Raw genomic sequence first — 26136 nt, forward strand, 5'->3', positions numbered from 1 at the left:
GTTGCAAGGGCGCCCATATGGTGGGGGGGGGAGCTCCCCTTTGAAATTAGAACTTTTTTGCTTTTAGTACTTTTTTCTTTGCAAAAATATAAAAACATTTCTTCTCCAGCCATTAATGAATAATTTATCAAAAATGTCAAATTTTAATAACTCTTATCTGTACTGAAATCGGTTTCTATGGTGAAAATCAGGGGCGTAGCTAAGGGGGGGGGTTTTGGGGACAACCCCCCCCCGAAAAGTTAGTCTCAAAAAAAAAAGAGAAAAAGAAGAGAGAAGAGAAAGAAAAAAAAAGAAGAAAAGGAAAAAATTTCAAGCGATTATATATATATATATATATATATAAGAAGTAACGCCCCCCCCGAAAGTCGGGTCTAGCTACACCACTGATGAAAATATCCTAATAAACCATGGGAAAAATATTTGAGCCCCCCCCCCTTAAAATTTTGTGTATGGGCGTCCTTGATGAGCTGTGGTGGGCTGCTTCAACTTCCATACTCACTTGACATCGCACCATCTGATTTCCTTTTATTCAGATCTATATGTGAGAAAAAAACTTGAAAATTTGTCCGATATCAAAATTTTGATCTCCAGATATTTTACTCAAAAAGCAATTGATTTCTACCAATCCTGGATAAAAATTTGTCTATCATACATGGCAGAAGGTTGGTGATAAAGAGGGTAATTACACTGTTGATAGAAAATAAAAACTTTAAAAAACTTATTTATTTGAAAAAAGAAAACGACATATTACTTCCTGGTATCCCAAAAAGATCATGCCTTCCATATTTGAAGCAGTGAGATGCAAAGGGATTGAAAGTTAACTTCTTAAGTTTTGAGTAAAAAGTAAAATTAAAACCCTAGGCAGGCTTTCACTGAAAAGTTTTTCTAAATCAATACATATAGCACTAGTTCCTACCAGGTAGAGGTGGGCAACGTTGTTCTTTTTAATGATCTTCATCAGATGATCGTTCATGTCTTTGACTCGTACAACTGAATTCGTTCATTTGACTGACTTCGTTCATTAAAAAAGTTGCAGGTGATATACGAAAGTTACTCACATACCTTGAAAATGCTTCATTGGTTTTATTATATTCTTTTAAAGAAAAGCGACTAAATCAATCTAAACACTTTAAAAATTTTCCAATGAAAATTTAATCAAGAAATATTTTATTTAGGTTTAGTTAAAAAAGCATTAAAAGTTCCTTTTGTAAGCTATTTTTTGTGGTAATGGAAGGGGTAAGTCGTGGAGTCGCAGGTTCTATTCCTGCAGGGTACAAAATTATATGATTAAAATTCACCTAGTAATCAAATACATAAATAAAATTATATGACATCAAAAAAATCTGCAAAACTAATCTTTAGAAAAATAAATTAAAAACACCCCCGAATATCATTCATTTTGAAGGGAAAATAAAGCAAAAAAAGAATTTTGAATGTGCAAAACAATAGTACAGTCAACTCGCTCTACAATTTGCATGAAATGGCTATAACGCAAGTTTTTCAAACATCAAACTTTAAAGCAAACGCGAATTCCTCGCCTTCAAAACAACAATTTTCGGAAAGGGATCATGGGGCTAAATGTTGGTTTGGTAAGTGGACTTTCCCTTTAGCATCACTGAAAGCCGAAGTTCTTCACACCATACTAGTCTAGACATCATTTTGTTAGTGTGAACAAATAACAGCTCCTCATCTTTTCATACAAAATATGAAGTTGATAAAATATAATTTCACATAAGCATGCTCTTTATCCAAAGTTTGTAAAAATAAGAGAAAGTTTCGGACAATTAAAGAAAAGGTAAATATTTTCCATATGCTTGAACAACTAAAAAAAGTGAATCGAAAAAAAATGCTGTATCTACTGCACAGTGTACAGTACAATTAAAAAGCTGCATTTTATTCATACTACATACTATACGTACCATACTATTTCATTTTATGCCTCTACTCCCATTGATTTTGTGCATCATAACAGAATTTTATGTTGAATACTAAGGTTTTTCTTTTTTTGAAATACAGTTGTTTATGTAAAAAATGGTAATATAATTTAGAAATGGGTTAAAACAGTTTGAGGGGTGACTAGAAATATCTAAAATAGTCAGGTGTGTTTATAAAAAAAAATGCATGCATACCCCTTTCCACAGTGCGAAATTTCGACTTAAGCAAAGGGTCTTAGAACACATCCCTTGCGTAAGTTGGCACTTGACTGTAATATCAAAAGATATTAAAAACAAGCTGATGTGTGCATCACATGACTTAATTTTCCTCCAATTTAATGTCATTTTCCCATTATTGGCAATTTTAATGTGATTCAATAGTTTACTCTCTAAATATCACCAACAGTGGACAAATTAAAACCAGATTTTAAAAAAAATTGCCAAGTTTGTCGCCAAGTTGGGGACTAAAACACTGGCAATATATCGGCAAGTGTCGGCCAAATTGTAACACCACTTGAGTTTACATCGAAATTAACAATGATTTCCCCCCTAAAAGGTGCAAAAGACCCCTTTAGAAACACCCGAATGCAACCAAAAGGGGAGGTGCACAACTAGACCCCACTAGGAGTCTACGTACGAAATTTCAACTTTCTAGGACATACCGTTCTTGAGTTATGCGACATACATACGCAACAGGCGTCATGAGAAAACTCGTCGAAATGAACTCGGAAATCGCCAAAATGGAAACTTTGCGTGTCTATACGTACTTATCCATGGCACTTATCCATGGAAGGGGGCACTTATCCATGGAAGAGGGGGGGGGGGGCCAGTCGGAAAAAAACTCAACATTCATTCGGGGGTGAGCAAAATGAAAATTAAGGTTGATTTTTGAGTGAAATTTTTTTCGTGAATACAATACTTCCTTTTTTGTAAAAGAAGTGGTACAAAATAAATAACAACATTCAAAAGAATGACCGTTCCTTTTTTAAGAGATTGTACAACAGTGTAATTCAAAGGATTGGGTCTTTCAGATCAATTTGTTCATGAACGACACATCCTTACCACCAGGTCTACTAGTACACTCTTCTCTGTCCAATACAAAAGAGACTTTTACAAACTATTTCAATAAGTTATCTCCAAATTGTTCACTTTACAATTTATAAGCCTTTGCTTTTAGGTGCTTTATTTCTTTCAACCCTTAAATTAGATAGGTTAAAATATATATCTTTTTTTACCAATAATTTTATGACAACCACTAGAAATATAAAGTACACAAAATAGTTAATTTGAACACTTTAATGTTAAGAACATTTAATGATACTTCATTATCTTGATTTAAACATACTTAGGATATCACTGTCTGTATAGATCAGACTCAATGCCACTGCATTAAATATTCTCAATTCCTATGTTATATTTACAGATTCATACATAGTTATTTATAAGCATTTTTCTCATCTAAATAATAGTACTTTTCCGTTATAGGTACATCACTTGGATTGGCAACTTGTTACGTTTTATTTTGTCAAAAATTTAAAAATTGTGCATTGAACATCACCATATTTGCTTCTGTTTTTCTAAACTGATATTTTAATGGAACTTTAATCTTTTGAAAAGGAATAAAGGTGGTAGAAAGTGAAGCTTTCAAATTTTGAAGCAAGGATATCAAGTCATGTTACATATTTGAAAGTAAAGTATTGGAAGAAATCAGGTTTCTCGTATTTGTCGAAGTTGAACCATGTGACTTGTGTGATCCAACTCAGCTTTTCCTACACTAATGCTTGGACTTTGCTCCCTTCAGTTACTAATTCATGCTCTAAGCTTTTAATGTTTATTTATGATTTGATAATTTTTCTTAGCTGAACATATCAATGGAACAATTAAAAGATTTGATGAATTAATTTAATGAGATCTTTCATGTTACTTAATAGTAGTAGTTATAGTTACTTAATAATATTGAACATGAAACACCAGCAGACCTTGTGGTGGCTGTTAAAAACCTTCCACCACTGTCTTTTAAATACCAACTGGCTCATAAAATTCACTCTGATAACACTAGATGGTTGCACTATTCATGGGTCGCAGCAACATCAGTTTTACCAGCCTAAAATTCTTATTATTTAAATCCAAACTTACGAATATCTATTACTGGACCCTTGTCTGTTTACTGGTGCCGTTACCTTAGTTTCTTATTTGGTGGTTTATTTCTCATTAAATGGCTTGATTTAATTATTAATAGTTTTTTTTAATGGAATATTTGTTCTTCATTTGAAATCCTTTAAAAAGAAAATGATGCATGGTATCGCCAAATGAGTAATTTATATGTAACTTTGCCTAAACCTGGCATAACATACAATTTATTTTTTATAAGAAGGAAAAATAATTGTTAAGATCAAAAACATGCTGTGGCGTACCTACAATGGAAAAGTTCTCAAATAATAACCAACAAATGAAATTATAATACTATAACTCAATATTGGCTTTGTTTTAATACAGTTAATTTGTACAGATAACAACCATTTACTCATTACTAGGAGACTGAAGACATTAAGGTCTGTGGCATTTCTGGATCCTCAGAAAGCAGTTCGATCTTAACCCATTCTCTATCTTTTGAAGATAAGCGAACAGCATCTATAACGGCTTGTATGTATTGGCCATCTTCGAATGATGCAGCTATAGCCACAGGATTTTTGACCCAGCTTTGTAGATCCTCTTGTGACGCAAATGCTTCTTTTAATGCACCAATCATTTTAAACAACCCTTTCATGTATGGTTTTGGCAAGAGAGCATTCAAATAATTCTGCATTGAATTATCTGGTATGTTGTTGAGAGGCAACACTGAAGACTTTTTCAAATCCTCGATATCAAGGTACAAAACCTCTTCTTTCGATGAGTTTGATTTCTGTCCATATAAATCTCCACCCCTGACAACGACATGGCCTTCGGTTCCGCACAGCAAGACTTCTTGACTAAATTGTCCAGGTAAATGCTCATTTAAAGTTACTGTTGCACATGCTTCCCCTTCTAGCTCCATTTGGAATGTACAAAAGTCATCACTGGTAATCTGCCTAATGCCTTTGACATGTCTGGTGGTTTTCGTAAAAGTTCGAACCATGCCATGAACTCTCAGTGCCCGTCTTCCAGTTGTGTATGTGATGATATCAATTATGTGGCTTCCAACATTCGTCAGAAGGCCTCCTCCCATCATTTCGTCGCATGTCCAGTCGTACCGATCGTGTAAAAGGCTGCCACACTGGACTTGCACATCGCAAATTGTAAGTTCTCCAATATAACCATCTTTAACAACTTTTCGCATTTGTGCAAACGCTGGTAAGAAGCGCAGACTGTGAAACAGAATGGAAATGAGTGATGGATAATACTGCGCTGCGTGAACCATTTTAAGGACTTCACTTTGGCACAATCCAGCTGGTCGGTCACACAAAACATGTTTGCCTATACCCAAGGCTTTAACGGCAATTTGTGAATGTAAATGAGGAGGGCAAATGATGCACACTAAGTCAACATCTTTTCTGAGAAGCACTTCATCGACTTTATTAGTAAAAAAGGGAATTTGAAGTTCTTCTGCAAGTGCTTCCGCAGCTTCCTTAGTCCGTCCCCAGATTGCTTCTACTTTAAAACCACGATCCCTTAGGCACGGCACTAAAACTCGAATAATTTTACCAGTGCCGAATACACCAACACCTGGTAACATATTAACTGAAATTAAACATAAAATAACATTTAGGTAATAGAACTTGATTTGGCTCCAACTTGTGAATCCATCATTGTTGACATTCCAAAGTTATTTTGTTGATGATCGTTGCTCGGCACGTACATAAACAACGGCCATTTTTAGAAAATTAAACTGTGACGTCAAAAAAAAATAATTGGTGAATTAAAGAATAATTATATGTTCTACTTTGATAAAAACCTATTTTAAGTTAAATTTCCTTTAAAAGTTTATATTGTGCTACATGTATACGACTGTCAATACAGTTATTTAAATTTAACTGTGACTGTTTGCAATCTTGAGTCATTGTTGATGATGATGTTGATTTTGACGTCTGACAAAACAAAACTTTTGTTTGATGTTGTCATTCAGAAGTTTTGTACTAAGTGTGCAAAAGTTAAATCGTTCCCCTACCCGATGGAAATGTGATTAATGTTTCAAGTTTTATAACTTTTAAGCAGATTTATCGCTTTGAAACAATATATAATTGACTCAGCGTTTGAGAATTTTAAGTAGTGACTATTTCAGATGCAACTGTTGTACAATTCTGCTGTTGTGCATCCAGTTCAATATTGGAACAAAATTTATCATTTAAGTAAGAAAATTTCTTTAAATATTGCACAAGAAGTTTTGTATGGTACTTGTGTTTTTTAGTTACTTTATTCTCACATTTTTTTGAATATTTGGTTTAATAATATGGGATGATCGATTTCAAAAAAATAATTTTTTTGGGAAAGGGATAGTGTTGCTGTCACGTTTTATGTGGGTCACAAAATTTTTTAAAAGGGTTTTTCCATAATATATCTGTTCGAGTAATGAATGATTTATTGAAAAATATGAGTTCTTAAAAGTCAATCGCCTGCAATCAGGGTTGACTTTCTGCCGGCAGAAACCAGTTTTTGCCCCGCCAGTGGTAGAAACAGGTTCGACTGGTACAAGCTGGCAAAAACCAAAAAGCGTCTTCAAAATTTAATTGAGCACTAAATGATATTCGTTTAAATAAACTAAAAAATGAAATTTCATTTTATTGTTGTAAAAAAATAAAATCCTATCTTAGTGCCCTTGATTTAGTTTAGAAAGAGAACTTTTAAATTGCAGATGTTTGTAATATTTGGATTAATCAAACAAAGAACGAAAATCTTATGGGTGCTCAGGAAAGAGGAGTGTCATACAAATTTAAACAGGCAGTACTGGTTGTAATTTGCTCACTTATATCGAAACAGCTTGTGATTAAAATTATCATGTGCTTCAAGAAGAATGCCAGAATTTTACTTGCCAATATTAACCTAGATTTTGTACCTAATGTCACAGCTTTGCAAAGTTTAAATTGGTCCCACTTCCTGAAACTTATTTTCCCAGTCGGATTTTTATCACTAACCCAGTTACTACATAATGGACCTGTTAAAATAAATGTACACAGTAGATGAAAGTTTCATGAATATTGCTTGTTTCTTGAACCTTGATGCATTGCCTTCTAGCTCTTATATTGCAAGAATATTCTAAAGTTTCATTGTGAGAAACTTTATATTTTTTAAATAGCCTTTTCTGAGAGGCAACTGCAGAGTCCAAGCACTTTAACATTTGATTTTTAATTGTGTTAATATTGTAATTAAATTGTGCTTGTGGTTAATAATTAATTATTTTTTCATTGCATTTTCTATTGTATGTCAATAATTACTTTGTTTTGCCGGTTTCTACCAGTTGTTTTAACCATCTTGGCACAAACTTGCCAACCCTGCCTGCAAGTATCAATTACTTTTAATTAATTTTATGAAAAAGATGTTTGATGAAGTCATAAATTAGTTGTGTTTATAATTTGTATCTGGCGATGAATCAAATAAGCAGGGCCGATCTTAGGGTGTCGGCCGCCCGTGTGCAATGACCTAACGTGCCGCCCCTCAAAAGTAATTTGCATATTTTGACTAATCTTTAGCGTCCATATAAATCTTTCTTCAAATTTCTATACCAAGTTCTAATTTGAAAGAAAAAACAGAAGAATGATGAACTTATAAGAAGGAAGAAAAGTTTTATACTAAGAAACTCTATAGGTACAATTTTTATCTTTGAAGAAAGTAATAGATGCCAAAATTTACTAGTCATAAAAACGCATTTTATAGTCTGTCTTGGGTGACATCAGAGGAACGACGGAGGAGAGGGATTGCTCCCAGAAAATTATCGAAATTGGCTTATGAAAAATGGTTTTAGTTCATCTTTGGTTGTGTTCGGTTGTAAGGACAAAAGAGTCGGCTATATTCAAGGTGCATGGAGAAATTTTCAAAATTGACGTCAAATATCGCAATTTCAGGAAGTTTCTCGAGACTTCAGGGGAAAGTAATGTTGGAGTTCTTTCCTAAAATTCTTTCAAAATTGAAATCAATTTGAAGCAAATTTTGGTGAGAGTAGCTGAGGAAGGATCGGCGCTCTTCTCAAAAATTCTCCGAAACTGAAGTTTTAAACACGCAATTTTTGGTTACCTTTGTTGACGTTACTAGAGGGAGGGAGATTCAATCATCTCCCATTGAAAGTTTTCGAAATTGAAGTTTAAAACGCAAATTTAGGCTGTCTTCGCTTACGGTAGGGGATCTGGCGGCCATCCTCTGGGAGTTTCTGGCCACTATTGTTTCAAAAACCCATTTTTGGCTACATTTAAAAACGATAGGGGTAAGGTGAAAATGTTCTGAAATGAAATATTTTTCGGGACTAAAATCCATTATGGGCTATTTTTTGGAAAGGAAGGGTTTTGGGGCTCCCAAGCGGATATTTCTAAAAGCGCAATTATATACTATCTTTGGTGACGTTAACGAAACTGGGAAGTTTCGGCGTATCTTTCGGATGTTTTTCGATATTAATATATAAAAAATACAACTATTGACTTATGTCCACCTCACTTCGATCATTGATGGGCAGTCTTGCATAATATAGACGAACGCGGCGAACGGCGTTCGCAGAAAATTTTTGGCTCTGCAGAAATTTATTTTTCACTACTAACGTTAATTTTAAAAAAAATGAATTTTTTTTTAAAAAAACCCCACATTTTATTTCTGTTTCTTCTAAATCTTATGCAAAATTAATCTAAAAAATAATTATTTCTTCTTGAAATTGCGATTATGGTACGCTAATTACTTAAAAGACAAAGGAATCAACAGTTGCAAATCAAGTCGAGACCGCTCCTACTATGACTGTATAGTTTTTTATTTTACACAACCTGGATCGCGTAAGGGGAAAATTCAAGTATATAAAATAAACAACTTTGCAGACTACGGAACGATCACTCCCGCTGTAAATTGAGTTCAAATGCGTTGGCGTAGAAAGAGGGGGGGGGTGGAGCACTAATGTAAAACTTTTTTAACAGATAACATGCAGAAAATACAGTATTTATTTTTGCAGAAATACTTAATTTCAAACAAATAAGTAGTTTTGTTGATTTGTGTACGAAATCAAATACCTTCTTAAAATTTTCAAGTAAAAAGCAGATAGCTCATGTTTTATCAGATCTACATGAACTTTTTCACTGTAAAATGAAAGTAATAATAATGATCATGTGATTGATATTGAGCAAAAAATAATAGTTTAAGCAGTTTTCTTCAGTTAGTGAAAAGTAAGCATAAACTATATGCTGTTTTAAAATAAATAAATAAATAAATAAATAAAAAGTTCCCTCCCCCCCCCCTTTTTTTATATTTTTGTATAAAAGCGTGAATAAGGCAAAATAGTTATTTGCAGAAAATTTTCCAGTTAGGATTTGTGTTCGCAGAAAGCTTTTCATTTTATCTAAGTCTGTTGATGGGTATGCCCTAGCGCCGTGAAAAGTTACACAAGCCAGGCAGTTCTAATCCGGATTTTCTTAGAAATTGAAGTCCCAAAATTGTATTTTAGGCATTGTTTGAGAACAATGAAACTAAGAGCGGGCGGAGGTTCAGTGTGACCTCATGAACTGTTTTTTGAAACTGAAGTCAATTTCAGGCTACTTTAGGCAGGAAGGGTTCTGTGGCTCCACAGAGCCGTCTACAAACGAAATTTTGAGGTGTATAATGATTGGGTTGGAGAAAAGGGGGGATCCGGGGTCCTTCTCCGAAAGTTCTTGAAACTGATGTCTGAAAAACGCGATTTTTGTTTGTTTTTCAATACGTTAAGTGAGAGGGGGTGGGATTAGAGGCCTCTCTAAAGAGGCTAATTGAGACTGTCTCTGGTAGTAATGTTTGGGGATGGATTTCGGGGTTTTCCATCGCAAAAATTTCGAAAAAGAAATTTGAAAAATGCCACTAAGCAATTTTTGATGACATTAGGAAAAGCTGTCCTTTGAAAACACATTTTGGATTTTAGAGCCAACATTTTTAGGCTATGTTTGATTAAGTTAAGGTGGAAGGGGTGAATCAGAGACTTAATTGGGTCCTTAAGATCGGCGGTTCAACCAGCAAAATTTTCCGAAATTTAAGTCCTAGAACCGCAATTTTAAGCCTTCTTTAGTCTCATCAAGGAGGTCATGGCATCCTTTTGGATCTTCGTTTTGGAGCTACATTTAAATTTGCTTCCGGTGCAAGAACTCTGTCCCCTACCTGATCAGAAATCGGGCAGTTCATTCGGGATCTTAATTAGAAAAAATGAGAAAAAATGTCATTCAAATATGTTTGACTCTCAGGGGAGTCGCAATTTTCCACTTTCTCTTCACGCATCCACGATTGTTGAACACAGAATTTGTTTTGTAGTAAGTTACCGCCCTAAAGCCAGGGCTAAGGCAGAAATACACCTTAGCTTTGCCATCAATCTTTGAGTTGAACCGCACCATTGCTGCGGTCGCTCATCTGGTTTGCTAATTCTGCTTTAACTACCAGTTTGTTTGGCTCTCTTGGCTCCCTAAAGAGATTTTTCGCCTCCAGCTCATGTGATTCCTATTCCGGGCTGATGAGTGCTAAAAAGCACGTAACTGAGCTGGCGGTGTATTTTAAGTACAGAATTTTTTGTTTAAAATGGTTGTGAGAGTACCTTATCAGTATAGCTTTTTTTTAAATATAAATAAAAGATGTCTTCATTGTTTAGGACTATAAAAGTTTGTGGGGTAAACATTAGTGGCCGCCCTCGGTGCTCCTTTTAGAAGGCACCCTTTCATGCTTTATTAGGGGGGCCATTTTCCTCATTTCTCCTCCCCTGTATCCATGCCTGATTACCGGTTCTGTCACAAATTTTGCAACCAAATGAAGCATGTGTGTAAAGAGTAGATATTAATGGACAATGAACCAACAAAATGTTCCCTAACATTTTATTTTTCTTAAACTATGATAGTTGAACATTTAAAACTGAGCATATTTATTCGACTTATTATAAGTTGTCTTATGAGAAATTCTTGAGGAATTTTGCTTGATTATAAGAACTATGTGATGCGACCCGCGGCCGCCCCTTACTTTGGCCGCCCTTGTGCGGTGCACACCCTGCACACCTGCTAGGATCGGCTCTGCAAATAAGATTATAGTTGAAATAAATGATCTGAAATGTAAAAACTTTGGAAATTAGTAATGTTATGTATATTTTTCAATTTTTAGGTTTAGTTAAAATATTTAAAAAAACCTCATTGAAATACTGCATATTTTCTTTGTTCTGTTTCAGGTTAAGTAGAGGATTATGAGGTAAATTGTAGTAAATGTTCTACCAAGTCATAAGCTGGGGCGTGCACAGGGGTGGGGAGAAGGGACATTTGTTGGCCCCATGTCGAGGCTGAAGGGGACCCGAGATTTTTGAATTAAAGGGTTAAGTACATGTAGGGACGCAATATGGAGGGAAAGTCATTTGTGAGGGGCCCAGAATTTCTGTGCAAGCCCCTGGTCATAAGTTTCAGTAACCTATATTATGTTAAAGATCTTGCCTTTTAAAGGTTCCCAGAATGCAGGGTTGCTATTTTGTCCTCTTTTTTGTAAAAATTCCGAGACGCTGGAAGAAGTTGGACAAAATGGAAGAAATGAAAAATCAACTGATATTTATACATAAATTTATTGGTATGGTTTAATAAAATTAGTATATAATTCTAATACATTGTCTATTATGAATAAGCCATTTCATTAAAATAGAATGATTGTCATAGGCAGATTTAGGACTGAGTTCCTGGGGGGGGGGGTAGTTTTTTTTTTTTTTTTTAGCAATATTGGTTGTAATCAAGGGTAGATTTAAACTTAACGTAGGTCTAAGCTATTTCAGGTTTTGGATCTTTCTTGTAGTCCAGACAACTTTTCTGTCAGTGGCCAAAAAGGTCACCCCCCCCCACTATGTTGTCTTTTTTCCTGTCACACATCAGGTCATGCATTACTAATTTTGGGTCGCTTTATTAATATGTTGACTAATGTCCTTCTTAAATTGAACTCAAGAGGGGAAATGGTGTCCCTTTTAAGTAGGATATAAAATATATCTCTCATTTCAGGAATTTTTGTAAAATAGATAAAAAAATTCTGCATTTTGAAGTCTTATAAGGGGTAATTGGAACTACAAAAACCTTGTAGTTCCAAACCTTGGAAAAAATAAGTAAAATGCTTTTGCAAATTATGATATATACATAGTTAAAAATTGTTTTCGGGTCGACAAATCAATGACAATAGTCCTCAGAGAGAAAAAGCGAGGGAGAAGAGAGGATTATGCATTGTTATTTGCTTACATTGGCTGTCAGTTCAATTCCATGAACTTTTGATCACGCTGCCAACAGGGTTGTTTGGTTTAAACCACGTTGGTTTAAGCCATGGTTTAAACCAATTGGTTTTTAAAAAAAAAACCATGCGGTTTTTTTAAAAAATGGTTTAAAAAAAAAGCCAGAAAAAAAAGATCCATTTTACAGGTTTACATTGATTTCCCCACACGTATTGAAAAATGTAAAATTCCATTTATGCTAAGTTCCTCACTAAGTTGCAGAGATAAATACTAAAATTGCAAAGATGCTTCTTCAAAATGTATTACAAGCTTTAATCGAAAAAAAATATTAATATATTTTTTATTTCATATATGTGTCATAAAGCAGATTTCAGTCAACTTCCATCATTATGCTTAATTTGCATGATTAGTTAAGATTTACTAATGATTGAATCTTTTATTGTAGATGCAATCCATTATATTACTCACTCCTGTTGCAGGGGTGTGACATTTTTGTCCATTTATTTGCACTTTCCTGGAATTTTAACTTTGACTTGTAAGGTAATCAACAGTCTAACTTAATTGCTTGCACCTAAAAATTAAGATTTGTTCTGCAGGTAAACACAAATAATATTTTTTATATCAAATTAAAAAAAACAAGTTTGTACTTCATATTATGATACATAATAGTTCCTTATATTATAATGTAGGAAGATTAAAAGACAAATTTTTAAATTCCCAGAACAAAATGCAAATGTATGTGTAAAAATTGATTGAGAATATATAAAACTTCACATATAAACTACACTCTCCATTGGTGCTTTTTTTTTTTTTGGATTCTGTGTGCTCAAAAGATTTTGATTGGCTATACACCTATACTGCTTTATGACTATTGGGTGCAGATAATTCTTAGTTATAGGGCCCCCCCCCCCTTATAAAGGGGGGGCCCCCCCCCCTTTTGTTCATTGGAAGCAGAAAGCTATTTTAATTATTTAATTTTAGTTACAAGATTTTGTTCTTATCTCTTTAATTAATCAAGAAATTAGGTATAATGTGACTATTGAATAACTGTTAATTACATGGAACCTTAATTACCTTCCGAAAATTGTTTTTCTCGCAAATAGTTTTTAAACCAAAAAAAAAAAAACCCCGGTTTAAACCAAAAAAACCGTTTTTTTTAAAAATTTTTTTGAAATAAACCGTTTTTTTTTACCAACCCTGGCTGCCAACCCACCCACAAATACATCAATGAGTTAAATGCAAAATGTTCAATAGTAAAAAATGCTTTAAAAGAAATTTTGTAAAAGTAAGTAACAAGAGGGTAAAAGTAAGTAACAATGGGCATGCTGCCCATTTGGACAATTCATAATTTATACAATTGAAAAAAAAAGTATATTTTGATTAGGAATGTCAATGACTCATCTAGTTCTTTTCAAAGACTTAAGAACAATTGAAATTATTTAAGGCACTTCATTTTCCCTTTCCAATCTGAAAATTAGTATTAGATAGTATAGTTTTACTGTATTGTTCTAACTTTTGTAAGACAATTATTTTAAGTTTAAAAGAAAAAAACACCTATAGATTTCTCACTACAACAATTTTTTTTTGAAGTAGTGCAGAAAACAAAAAGGAATAGAGGTAGTGTTTTTTTATTTTTTATTTATTTATTTATTTTTTTTATTGCTGCATTCAGAATTAAATAAACTGCAGTATTGCTGCAAAATGTTCTTTCATTCAGCTTGTTTTTAAACTAACTTTTATGTTTGTCGTACTTACAAACTTGTCCTATTAATAGGACAATACAGAAATTCTCAATTCATGAATGAAGCTTTACCAAAAGCTTAAAAAATAAATAAAATAAATAAAATAAGTCCTTGCATGCATCCCTACATCTAATGAGAAAATACATGAGCATCAGTAAAAAAGAAAGGTTTCAAAAAATAATTGCAACTGTGCAAAACTAAGTTTTCTAAATCACCATTCTCAAAATTTTTCGAATAAGAAGAAATTTTGGAAGGTTGCAGTGACCTCCCATCAGAAGCATGCATAAGGACAATAAAAAAAAATTAAATAAATAAATAAATAAAAAATAAATGCTGGTAAACTAATTGAACTGTCATTATAATATTGATGTTGACTACCTGTATTTTATGAATTTTAAATATTAACTAGTTTTATTCATAAATAAATCATGTTTTAAAATTAGGTATATTTTCTTTAACTGCCTTGCAATTTGTGCTTTCCAAATGTTACAACTTAAAATGGTAAGAGCTCTTGTTTAGAAATTTGTATAGTATCCTTTATTTTTTGTCGCAATGACATGTTTTGACAAGTTTGTGTCTCTGATTTTGTTTTTGATTTTATCACAGGAAGAAAATGTATAGTATTTTCCAATTTTTCTTAAATGGATGGAAACGATGTAAGTGCCATTATTCATATTTAATATTTTTTGCTTTTTTAAAATTCCTGCATTTTTATTATTATTTTCTTTTTGATTGCAGCTCCTGAGCAAAGTGTAGAAACAGAATCTTCAGAAAAAGATAGATTTTATGAAAGTAAAGATAAAGAAATAGGTGTGTTGAATCTTATGTTTGCACACATACATGATTTCATAATCATTCAGATTTTTTGAGCACATTTTTATCTTGTGCTTATTCTATAATCAATATTTTTCATAATAAATTTATTAAAAAAATAAATAAAATAAATTACAAAAATTGTATGCATTATTTATTAAATATTTCTATTTTCTGTTTTAAAATTGGACTTTTTTTCTCTTTCATGTAAATCTATAAGCTGTTGCAGAAGCACAGGTAAATATATTTTAATTATTTAATAATTATTGTCAGCCCTTCAAAAAATTAAAAATGGTGTTAGAAAATTTTTTAAATTCTTCTGTATAAAAATTACAAGTTTCAGCTATAAAATTATAAATTATAATGATAATTTTAAGTGCTAAGAAATTTGATATTAATTAATTTCTTTAAAATTTTCTTTATAAAGGTTGTCATTGACAGCTGATCAAAATATGCTTTACAACCCCTTGATACATCTATTTTCAAAATTACATAAAAAAGAATTTGCTTTACATGTTTTAACAAAAGGAATGTAATTGTTATGAAAATTATTATCATCAATTATTAATATTGTTATTATTTTTTCTGAGGGCGAAGGGGAATAACGTGGAATGCCAAAACGTATTATGAAAAGAAAATGTGCATGTAATTGCTGTTCAAAACCAAAAAGGGAAAAATTAGGCATGAAATTGTTCAAAAATGCACAAGTATTTGCTATTCAAGACCGAAAAGGAAATAGATCTGGTATTTCACTTAGTTGGGTGAAACACACAGATGACATCATGCTATTGCACTAACGCAGCTAGAATGATCTCTCGGAGGCATTTTTTTTTTTTTTTTGTTGGTCAAAACAACCCCCATATGTGTATAAACTACTGTATTAGGATTGGCGATGAAGTTAAAACCAAGGTCTCTTGGGGGGGGGGGGGGAGTTTGCCCCGAAAACCACCCCTTTGCTGCGCTACTGTGCTATTGTATCAAAAGATTTTTTTTTTACATTTGTAACTGAATGTTAGACTTTATAAAACATATGAAAACCCTTATAAGTTCATTTTGTTGATATTTTATTAATTGCTTAGAAATGTAAAAAAATAACTGTTTTTCAGATCTCACACCCACACAAGGCTCAAAAGTTCTTCTAAAACAGTTCATTGTATGCTTATTTTCATTTAATTTCTTTGACTACAGAAGTTATTAGAAAATTCACACTATTCCTAGTTGAAATCTTAACTAGGAATTTTGTTCGCAATTCATTTAATGCTTTATTAACTTATTTCCTTGTTTAATTTCTCTCTTCAGATATAAGATCTTGCAATCTTCCATTATGCATTCATAAAGGTTTATTGCTTTAGTTTGTTTGCACTGTTACTGCTGTCTTAGTGCACCTGTCTGAGCAACTTTTTGACGTTTGGATGTTCGTTATTTACACATATGGCATTGATTCATGTCTCCTATTTTTGTTTTAGTTCAGAATAGGTATTTGAGGTGCACACTTTTAGTGTTTATCACTATTAACTAGTTTATTATGAATTTAGTAATTTTTCTGTGAACTTAACAAATTAAATATGATGCATTCATTGACTCATGTCTAGTTTTTGTTTTATTTCAGAATATGTATTTGAGGTGCACTGTTTTAGTGTTGGTCACTATTAACTGGTTTATTATGAATTTATTACTTTTACTGTGAACTTAACAAATTAAATATGATGCATTGTCTCATGTCTAGTTTTTGTTTTAGTTCAGAATATGTATTTGAGGTGCACCCTTTTAGTGTTTATATTTATTAACTGGTTTATTATAAATTTATTAAACTTTACTGTGCACTTAAAAAAAATGTATACAATAATAAAAACAATGTTTTGAGAGATATGTATTTTTTGGATCACCAGATCAGTAGACACCCTTTGAAAATAATGTTAATGCAATCCAATTTTTACAACTAGTTGCATACACCTGTTTCAGGGCATTAATAAATGCCTTTTTCAATACAAAAAGTTGTGGCTTCATGGTGAAAAGACATGAAATGAAATTTGTTATTTTGTTCAGCATCCTGCATCTTATTGCACTAATTCGTTAAATGTAAGAATCGTGAAATAAGTAGATGTATTGGGTCTATAGTAAAACTAGAAGTATTCTACTTTGCTGAACTCAGTCCCTTGTTATTGCCATTTGCTTATTACAGAGCAAGTTACAAATTGATCAAAAATAAATCTGATTTTATGATCTTGAAATTTTTTTTTTTTACCTTGAAACTTTTCTTCTTCATCTTTTAGATTAAAAAAAGTAATTTAAGAGGAAAAAACAAAAACATAGATGATATTTTAGTCCTTTGCATCATAGATCAGGGCCGGCAACGGGGGGGGGGGGGGGGTATGCATAGGGGTCCAGACAGATTCACAGAGGCTGACAAAATTAAAGACATCCCAGTGCTTAAAATGTACATTCATTTTTTTTTTAAATTAAAATGACAGATTAAGTTCAAATGCTTTAGAGCTGCTTTTTTTTAAAATCAGTGTGACATGTTTAATGTGCAGATAATGATTAGTTTAACTTCATTCTAAACCAATTGTAAGCACTGAGGGTGGTGGTGTGGCTGTGAAAAATTTCCAAGAAACATGGTGCCTGCCTGAGGTTGGTCGCTCATGTTGTCATAGGCCCCGCACTTCGCTCCCCCCCCCTTCCCCTTCCTTACCAGAGCTTGCAATCTGGCTCAATGGTAAACAACACGATACTAAGCCTGCATTTCTTTCAAGCTCTCATTTCAGTGCTGTTTTTATGTTCTTGTGTGATTGGTTTTGAACAATTCTGTGTTGTTTTTAGAAGATTAATTTAATTGATAACTTATTAACTACTTTTTCTAGTTTGTGTATTGATAGGGGCCCAACTACTATCTAGGGGCCCGGACTTACTTAATTGCACGGAGCCAAGAATCCTATTGCCGGGTCTGCCACTGATGGGAGGCCACTGTGACCTTTCAAAAGTCCTTATTCGGCAAATTTTGCCTGACAGGTTGGCAAATTGGAAGACATAATTGCAAAATTGCAATTTTTAAATGCTCGAATGTCCCGTTCTATTAACTATACTTGTGTGTAGGCAAAGTTTAGAGTTCCATTTGACAAACTGAGAATTTCTGCCTTCCCAAAAATTTAAGCTTGGGGCACCTTTGATCATATTTTAGGCCAGGTATAGTTTACCTGTTTTGTTTAGTGCGCCATTTAAGTTACGGCCCTTTAATATTGGTATTTAATGTGCCTCTTGTCACAGTTCTTTTAAAAATAATTTTTAAATCTCGGCTATCAAATTATATATCATAGCCAGTGGCGTAGCTAGGGAGGGGCGGAGGGGGCGGTCCGCCCCGGGCGGCCCATTTCGAGGGGCGGCAAATTAACCCTTTTGATGTGGGAAAAAAAAAACGTATTTTTCAAAAAAATAAATTAATGGTTTTAATCTGTTACTGCAAAAGAAAATCTTCGAATTGTAAGTCTTTTGTGTCACTACCAGATTAAAATTACTTACATAACAGTACTTTCTGATTTCTTTAAAAATCTTTCAAAAGTCTCCCTTGATAGCATATCAGTACAATTTCTCGTTTTGTTTCTGAGGGGGCGGCAGTGGACAGTCATGGGACCAATGTTTTTTAGACTGTAGAAATTAACTCCAGGAGGAAGAAAACAATGAAGTTTTGCACTTTTCACTGTAAGAAAAAATTAACACTGAGTTTTAAGACAGATTTTCGAAAACTTCCTAGTTGGATGTAACCTTCTTTTTAACTTTAAGAAAATGATTACAAGAGTATGAAAGGGGGGGATGAAAAATGGTACACGAAACAATTTATTGCTTATCACACGGGTGGCTTTATATGTTGCAGGGTTTACCTAGATTTCTCATTCATTTTAAGACATCTCTATTTCGAAAGAAGTAAAAGGGATTTCTGTTTTTCGCTTTTGAGAGTAGAAAATCTATCCAACAACTTTGGATCACATATTAGTCTATTCCTTATGGAAGGTGAGCAAATTTCATTTTTTAACATTTGGTTTGGTCCCTCAACTTGGCCAAGCATAGTCTAAAATTGTTTTTTTAGCGTATTCAGTTTCAAATAATTCCGGCTGGGAACCTCTCCCAGCTCCACTCTGTAGCCTAACTACTTGAACGATAGCTTCAAAATGTTTTTAGGCGGGAGAGCTCTTTAATCTTTCATCTCTTTTCCTGCTGTCACCAAAGATAACTTAGAAATACAGTTTTCGACCTCAACGTTTAAAAATTTCTGGGGTAGAACCCCGAATCCTGTCTTTTCCTCTAACGTAGCAAACACAGCCACTTAACTTCTGAAAATTTTTCTGGAGAAAACTCCTCTCTCTCTTCTAAGATCTCAACATATAGCCTAAAATTACGTTTTTAAAACTGATTCTTCAATATCAATTTTAGAAAACAGCATTTGAACCTTGACTATGCTTTATCTCCTAACGTGATCAAAAATAGCTTAAAATACGTTTTTAGGACTTCAGTTTCGGAATTTTTCCGAGAAAGATACCTTAATCAGCCCCCCCCCCCCCCTTATCTAACATCTCCAAAGATTAAAACTGCGTTTTGGAAACTTCAATTTTGAAAATTTTCCGAGGAAGGAAAGCCGAACTCCTCAGAACTTTTACTAATGTCCCGAAAGATAGCCTAAAATTTCGCTCATAAAAATGTGCGTGGGTGGGAGAGCTCGCTAATTCTTCCTTTTCAAAGATAGCCTAAAATGAACTTCAGTTCGAAGAAAGTTTTTGGGAGGGACGCCTCTCTTTGCCCCCTTTTGCTCCTAACATTATCAATATCAAACAAAGCCTAAAGTCGGGCGTTAATTATAGAAAGTTTCTATTAGAGAGCCACCTAGTTTCGCAACATTTTTGATGCCATTATGTATTAGGGAACCCTTTAACGTCACAAAAGATAGCCTAGAGTTGCGTTTTTGAGACTTTAGTGCTGAACAAATTTCAAAGAAAGAAGCCGAACCTTTCTCAATCCAGTAAATCACCAAAGATGCCGTTAAAATTGACTTCAATTAAAAAAAATATTTCAGTAAGGAACCTCAGCGCCTCTCACTAACGCTCACAACTGTATTAGAATAAATACACCATGCAATTGCATTGCCAAAGGAATTGGCAAAAATTGCATATTTCAGAGCTGAAAGTTTTCGAATTGTTTATCCGACCATTCCCGATTTTCTTAACCTCTCCACAAAGTAGCCTAAGCTCCATTTTAAAACATTGATTTCGGAACATTTCCTTGCGGTGCCCACCAATCCCCTAACATCAACAAAAAAAAAAAAAACACTGAAGAGATTTCAGTTTTGAAAAGAATCGAAAGCAAACCCAACTCACCCTTTCCCTTCACTTTCCCCAAAACTGCCTCAATGTTCGAAATTTTTTATACGTAAATTTAGCAATTTTCTCCAAGTGTGGCCCCCTTCTTTTTTTTCTTTTGTAAGTGCAGTGAAACCTGTCTATAACAATAAACTTGTCTATAACGATATTTTCCATGGTCCCAGCAAAATGTTAGCATAAATAATCAACCTTTCTATAATGATAACCTGTCTATAACAATATTTTCTTAGTTCCCAACAGTATCGTTGTAGACAGGTTTTACTGTATGTAGAAAATAATTACGTCTTTTTTTTTCTTTAATTAAATTTCTAGTTTTAATTTCAACACTCTTGACAATTTAAAGTGTTAGCTATTCACAACAAAAGGGCGGCAAACACTGTAGCTACGCCACTGACTATAGCTATATTTGTTGTTCAGTTATGAACTTGCGTCAAATGTAAATTAAATAAACAGTCTTCTAAACATATTTAGTTTAATTCTAAGTACAGACGTCCCTCGTATAGCACGGTACTTCTACAACATGGTTTCGATATTACACGGTACCCAATTTGGGATTATTATAACACGGTTTCGATATTTCACGGTTCAAAACTTGAATTAATTTTTACACGTTTTAATGTAACACGAACTTTAAAAGAAGGAATTTCATTTTTGTTCAATACACTGTTAAAAAATGTTTGATAACAACTGTAATAAGTTTTTACTTTGTTTTTATGGAACTTTTACGAAAAATTGCCTGTCTTGAGCTCAAAAATTTGGTTTCTCGAATAAAACTAACTTTTAGCTTTTAAATGCGTACATACTTGATTTTTCTCATCTGTGTTCTAAAAGCCAAAAAGGTGAATATTATTTTGTTTCCAATGCATTGTAAGAAAATAACATTAGGATTAAACATAGCTAAATTTGGCAAAGGATAAATAAAAAATGTAGTCGAAATAAAATATGAAATAAAATAAATAGAATGATTCTATTTATTTTATTTTTAATTTTGTTGATGTTTCTCAGACAAACTTTACTGCTACAGAAAAGCTCAGAATTTTTTTTCTTATGAAATGCATTTTGTTCTTAGTACAGAAAGAAAAGCGGATAAAGTTTTTTCTTGTTGTGCATAGCAGTTTTAATTTGAGGTATATAAAATAATTAAGTTTTATCGTTTATAACAACTCTTATTTTCAAGTCAGTGGGTCTTTGTATGTTCTGGTTGCCAGTTTTCATTTGTATGTTCTATTGAGCCGAAATTTCAGCTATTATAAAATTTGCACCTTATGATTTGGTTTTGATACAACATGGTACACATTCCTTGATTTACATTATTTCAAGGTCTCGTAAAACACGGTTTCGATATAACATGGTACACATTGACATGATTTATGATGTGTCCATGATTAATTAGGTTAAAAAATGAGTAGAAAAAACATTTATAAAAAAATCTTGTATAACACGTTTTCGATACTACACAGAACGAATTAACTGTGTTATGTGAGGTATACCTGTAGTATGAAATATACATGTATCAATACATTCAAAACTATATTATATTTTTTTTTCTTACTTGAAAAAATTTTGTGCTCTTTACAAGAACATCCATTAAAAAAATACTACAATAATACATTCAAAAACTACATCAATTTCATCCTATTTTCTCCTGACCTGAACCTGATAAAGACTGTTTCCTGTAGTCAATTTTATGGAGCTCGCTGATAAAAACACATACTCATAAGCCTAGTAGAACATAAATATTGTAAACAGTTGTAACTATTGTCAAACAGCTCTTAATAACTCTTAAATACAAAAAAATCAGCTTCAATTTTGTGATCAAGAATATGTAAAGTTTTTGCTCTAAGACTCTTATTATCTCAAGCAATAAGTTTGCAGCTTGTCCTTTTCTTTATAGTTCTTCATTTGCATCGTCATATACAGCTCTAAAATAATTGAAAACTTTTCTATTTACAAATCATCCTATTAATGAACTTCTCCAAGAAAAAGTCAGTCTTTTATAGATGCAGGGTAGAAGGGGCACCCTTTCATTCTCAGGGCTCGTGCTAGAGATTTCAAATTTTAGCCATTATATTAGCCAAATTGAAAGAACATATGAGGCAGTGAGAAGCAAAGGGATGCACGTGGACATTTTCAAGATTTGAGTAAAATGCATTTAAAGATTAGCTCCTAGGTAGGCTTTCATTGAAATTTTTTTTCTAAATTATGCTGTATAGCAGCAACTACCAGGGCTACTAGTACCATCTCTTGCCCCAAGACAGTGGAGAGGTTCACCTACTATGTGTACTGGTTATCTCCAAATGTTTAATTTTGCCACTTGCATCCCTTTGCTTCTCACTGCCTCATATATATTAGCGAAATTTAAAAAATCTTCATCAAAGACTAAGTTTAACAAAATTTACCTGTTCTAATTTTGGAAAATATGAAAGGTAAGTTCTTCTACTTATGTTTTAAAGATGCTGCATACACTTAAATAAATAAGACTTATTTGGCAGGACTTATTTTCTCTAGCACAATTTCAAACTATCCTTTAACATAATTTTAAAGGTTGGGGGGCATTTAATATTCTGGGGAAATTTTGCAAAATTTCCTTTTTGACAACATAGTTTGTTTTATGAAATTTTTTGATTTTATCGTATTTAGCGTGGTAGTGAATGCTTAGCGTGTCCCCAGATTCTAAAAGATGTTATAAGGCACCCATGCTCTCCCTGATGGCCACTTATTTTGGAGATGAGTAACACTTTTTCTTTTTTTTTAGATATTGCTTTTATTAGTGAATGTAAAAGACCAAATGTTATTCATTATCTACTTCTGGCAAGCTATCAAAATACCTGTAGTGGCACATGTGCCACTTGGTGACACATAGCAGGGTGCCATCCCCATCCATGGTTTATACCATGATGGTGGTCATTTTTTAAATGTATTTATTTGTGTATTTAAATCATTTTCATGAATATGATTCTCTGTGCTCTTTCAATTATGAGTTAATTTTATTTAGACTGATGAAAATGCAGTTGAGTTACTTTTGGAAGAAGAAGGGAAACTAAAGGCAGAACGAAAAAAAGCCAAGAAAAAAGTGAGTATTTAGTTTGTACAGTGTAAGTTTAAAATTGTGTGCTGTTTATTTCAGTTTTCTAATAGCAGTAATAAAATCCACAAAACTAAAAACTAAAGCAGAAAAAGAACTCCTAACATTGAACTGTTTAAAGGACACATTTCTTCTGAAATCTCCATTGATGAAAAATAAAGTAAAATGATTTAAAATTCTAACAAAATTTCTGTGTTCAGTTTAAAATGCTTTAAATATACACTACAGCTTTATACAAAGGCACCATTTTCTTTTCTTGTAAATCAACAGCTTACTGAACTTAATGGTGATCGATTAACTGAATCCTGCAATTTTAAGTTAACATTTCAAAACACTTGTTAACATGTTTTATCATGCACATATTTCATTATTTACTACTATTTGTTTTACAAACTGGTGGTTAAAGTAATGATAATTTTTTCAATAATTTAATTTTCCTATTTCGAATAAATACACATATATACAATGTTGCTACGTTTTTCATGTGTCAATACTTTTCTTCACTATAAAGCTTTTAGTTAAACTTATAATTTTTATAAAGGGTAAAAATCTTGGATTAAATGGCTACTAATAGTTAAAAAATAATAATAAATTTATACTAAAAGTGCTTCTAAATTAGCGTGCTGACTGCAGCTACCCCTTAATATTTTTAAATTTTCATGTTTAGTTAACATAATGTAATTTGTTAACAGTAAGATGAAAATTGGCTCCAAGAAATTTATGAAATTTTGAAATTTTTTTTAGAAAATTAGAAAAAGGGAGAAAAATAAATTGTCTCTCAAGAATAAACTATTAACTATTTGTTATAAAAGAAAAAAAAGAAGCACTGGTGGAGAAATAGGTAGTACTGTCGAGCTTGCTTTCAACGAGCACGAATGAACTACGATTTTTGTTCGTTATAATTGAGTGCTTGTAAAAAAACGGTTTGTGAAAAATATCATAAAACCTCGTACATATTTGGTTTGGTTGTTTTTATTTTGGGACAGTTGTGAAGAAATTGATTAATTTGCTTTGAACTAGTCTCAGTATCTCTTTTTTGTATTTTTTGAGGAACATTCATAGCAAAAGAAACATTGTCATTTACACTCCGCAAGTTTTTCTGCACATCAAAAACTGTTGAAATTGTTGAGGGTAGTTCAGCTTCAAATTTTACATATTGTAAGTTACTATCATTGTTTTTTTTTTTTCATTTTCCAGTTTTTCTTTTTTGTTTATCACCTGCATTTGCTTAAATTTGAGTTTCTGTATCCTCGGAAGTAATAACATTGGTGTCAATATATTGTCAATGAATAGCTCTCAAAAGTTTTCTCTACAACACAAATTTTTAAAAATGAGCCGTCATCACTTGTAATCGGGATTTATGACTCATCGCTTACTTCAGGTTGACTTCAGACTGCTAAAGGCTTTTTTCCGAAAATTGATCATCTGAGCTGGAAGTCAATTGAAATTTTATGAATTAAAAAAAAAAAAAACTCAATTTAAGTGGAGTTTGCTTGTTAAAAGTGAGTTATGCTCCCATTGATGTAGCATTATACCAACCAATTATTTTCGATTTCCTCGTTAAATCCAGGTTCTCGTTAAATCATTACTCGTTTCGTTCTAAGCGAGTTTGACTGTATTAAAGGTAATCATGATCACTAATCGGCTCAGTCAATTAACTGGCAATTGGCCAATTTGCTTATTGGTGCATCCCTAGTTTAAAGTTGAGTAATCTGAAATATTTTTGCTTTTTCAGCGCAAAAAAGAAAGGAAAAAACAACAGGAGTTAGAACAAGACCCAAATTCTGAAACAGTAAGTATTGTCACAGCAATCAAATTTGTTTCTTTCCTGTTTGTAATTAGTGTTTAAAAAATATGATTTCATTGAAAATTATTTTGCTCTCATTTTTCTATAGAAGGGGGGAAAGAAAAAAAAATGTTGTTCAATTTCCCCTTTTCACTATTCTGCAGATTACTGTTGTCATTGATCTAGGGGGTGCAAGTGCTTGGTTCATCCCTTATGAATACAAGCCCTTGCCTCTGGTGGCAAATTCACCATATTTCTTTGTTTTTTTTTTTCGTTCAAACTCCCTGTAAAAATTTGAAGGAAAAGTGTTAAAGACCCCAGTTTCAAGATTTGCTGCAGCTCAGAAATATTGCAGATACGGCACTAACTGTTGTTATACCACTTTAGTTCATGAGTAATTGGATTTTCTGTGCACACAATCCACACTGTATGCTGATTTGGTTTGACTATCTCTCTACTTATATTATTAATTTACTATCAACTTATTTCAATCTGACAAAAATCTTGTGGTTCACATCTACTAAATGTGTCAGTTTTATGAATTCTGAATTTTGGCATGAATAATAAAAATGTAAACAATGTAATACATATTGTTAGTCGAGATCTAAAGATTGATTAACTGAGCATATCACATTATCGATCTACATCTCACATGTGAAGTTTTTTCAACTTATGAAGCAATTAAGTGCTTTCAGTGTTGTAATAGTTGATGTAGCATTTATTGTGTTTGGTGTTTGATTGTTGTACTGCACTCGAAATGGATATACAGTATAATTTCTATTTAACAATAAACAATTTAACGATTTCCTCAATTTAATAATGCATTTCACTGGTCGTGATTTGATTGCATTGACTATCTATTCTCCTCGATTTTAACTATTGGGTTGTTCGGAAAGTAATTTCGTTTTTTCCCGTCAGAAGACTTAATTACGTTTTTTCGAAAGCAACTTCACACTTAAGCCGCATAACCGTTATATGTCTTGAGAGCTGATATTGCAAGGCTTGTGTGTGAAAAAGTTCTATTAATTCTACGCAGTAGTTTTTGGTTGGTGC

The 26136-nt window shown here is 32.8% G+C and overlaps 2 protein-coding genes across 2 annotated transcripts in view; one reads left to right on the plus strand and one right to left on the minus strand.

Moving 5' to 3' along the window:
* Positions 1-3228: 3228 nt before the first annotated feature.
* On the minus strand, positions 3229-5719 carry LOC129229205 (glucose-fructose oxidoreductase domain-containing protein 1-like). Its single transcript, XM_054863467.1, has one exon. It carries the CDS (start codon positions 5644-5646, stop codon positions 4465-4467), a length of 1182 nt encoding a protein of 393 aa, XP_054719442.1. The 5' UTR covers positions 5647-5719; the 3' UTR covers positions 3229-4464.
* A 289-nt stretch (positions 5720-6008) lies between these two features.
* The window catches only part of LOC129229628 (uncharacterized), a 58700-nt gene continuing 38572 nt past the window's right edge, over positions 6009-26136 (plus strand). Inside the window, exons 1-6 of the mRNA XM_054863982.1 lie at positions 6009-6259; positions 14640-14689; positions 14772-14843; positions 15067-15083; positions 23208-23285; positions 25033-25089. Coding sequence (XP_054719957.1) covers positions 14647-14689; positions 14772-14843; positions 15067-15083; positions 23208-23285; positions 25033-25089 — 267 coding nt within the window. The 5' untranslated portion in view covers positions 6009-6259; positions 14640-14646. The remainder of the gene's footprint in view (positions 6260-14639; positions 14690-14771; positions 14844-15066; positions 15084-23207; positions 23286-25032; positions 25090-26136) is intronic.

This window comes from Uloborus diversus, chromosome 9, assembly GCF_026930045.1.
Source record: "Uloborus diversus isolate 005 chromosome 9, Udiv.v.3.1, whole genome shotgun sequence".
Taxonomy (NCBI): domain Eukaryota; kingdom Metazoa; phylum Arthropoda; class Arachnida; order Araneae; family Uloboridae; genus Uloborus; species Uloborus diversus.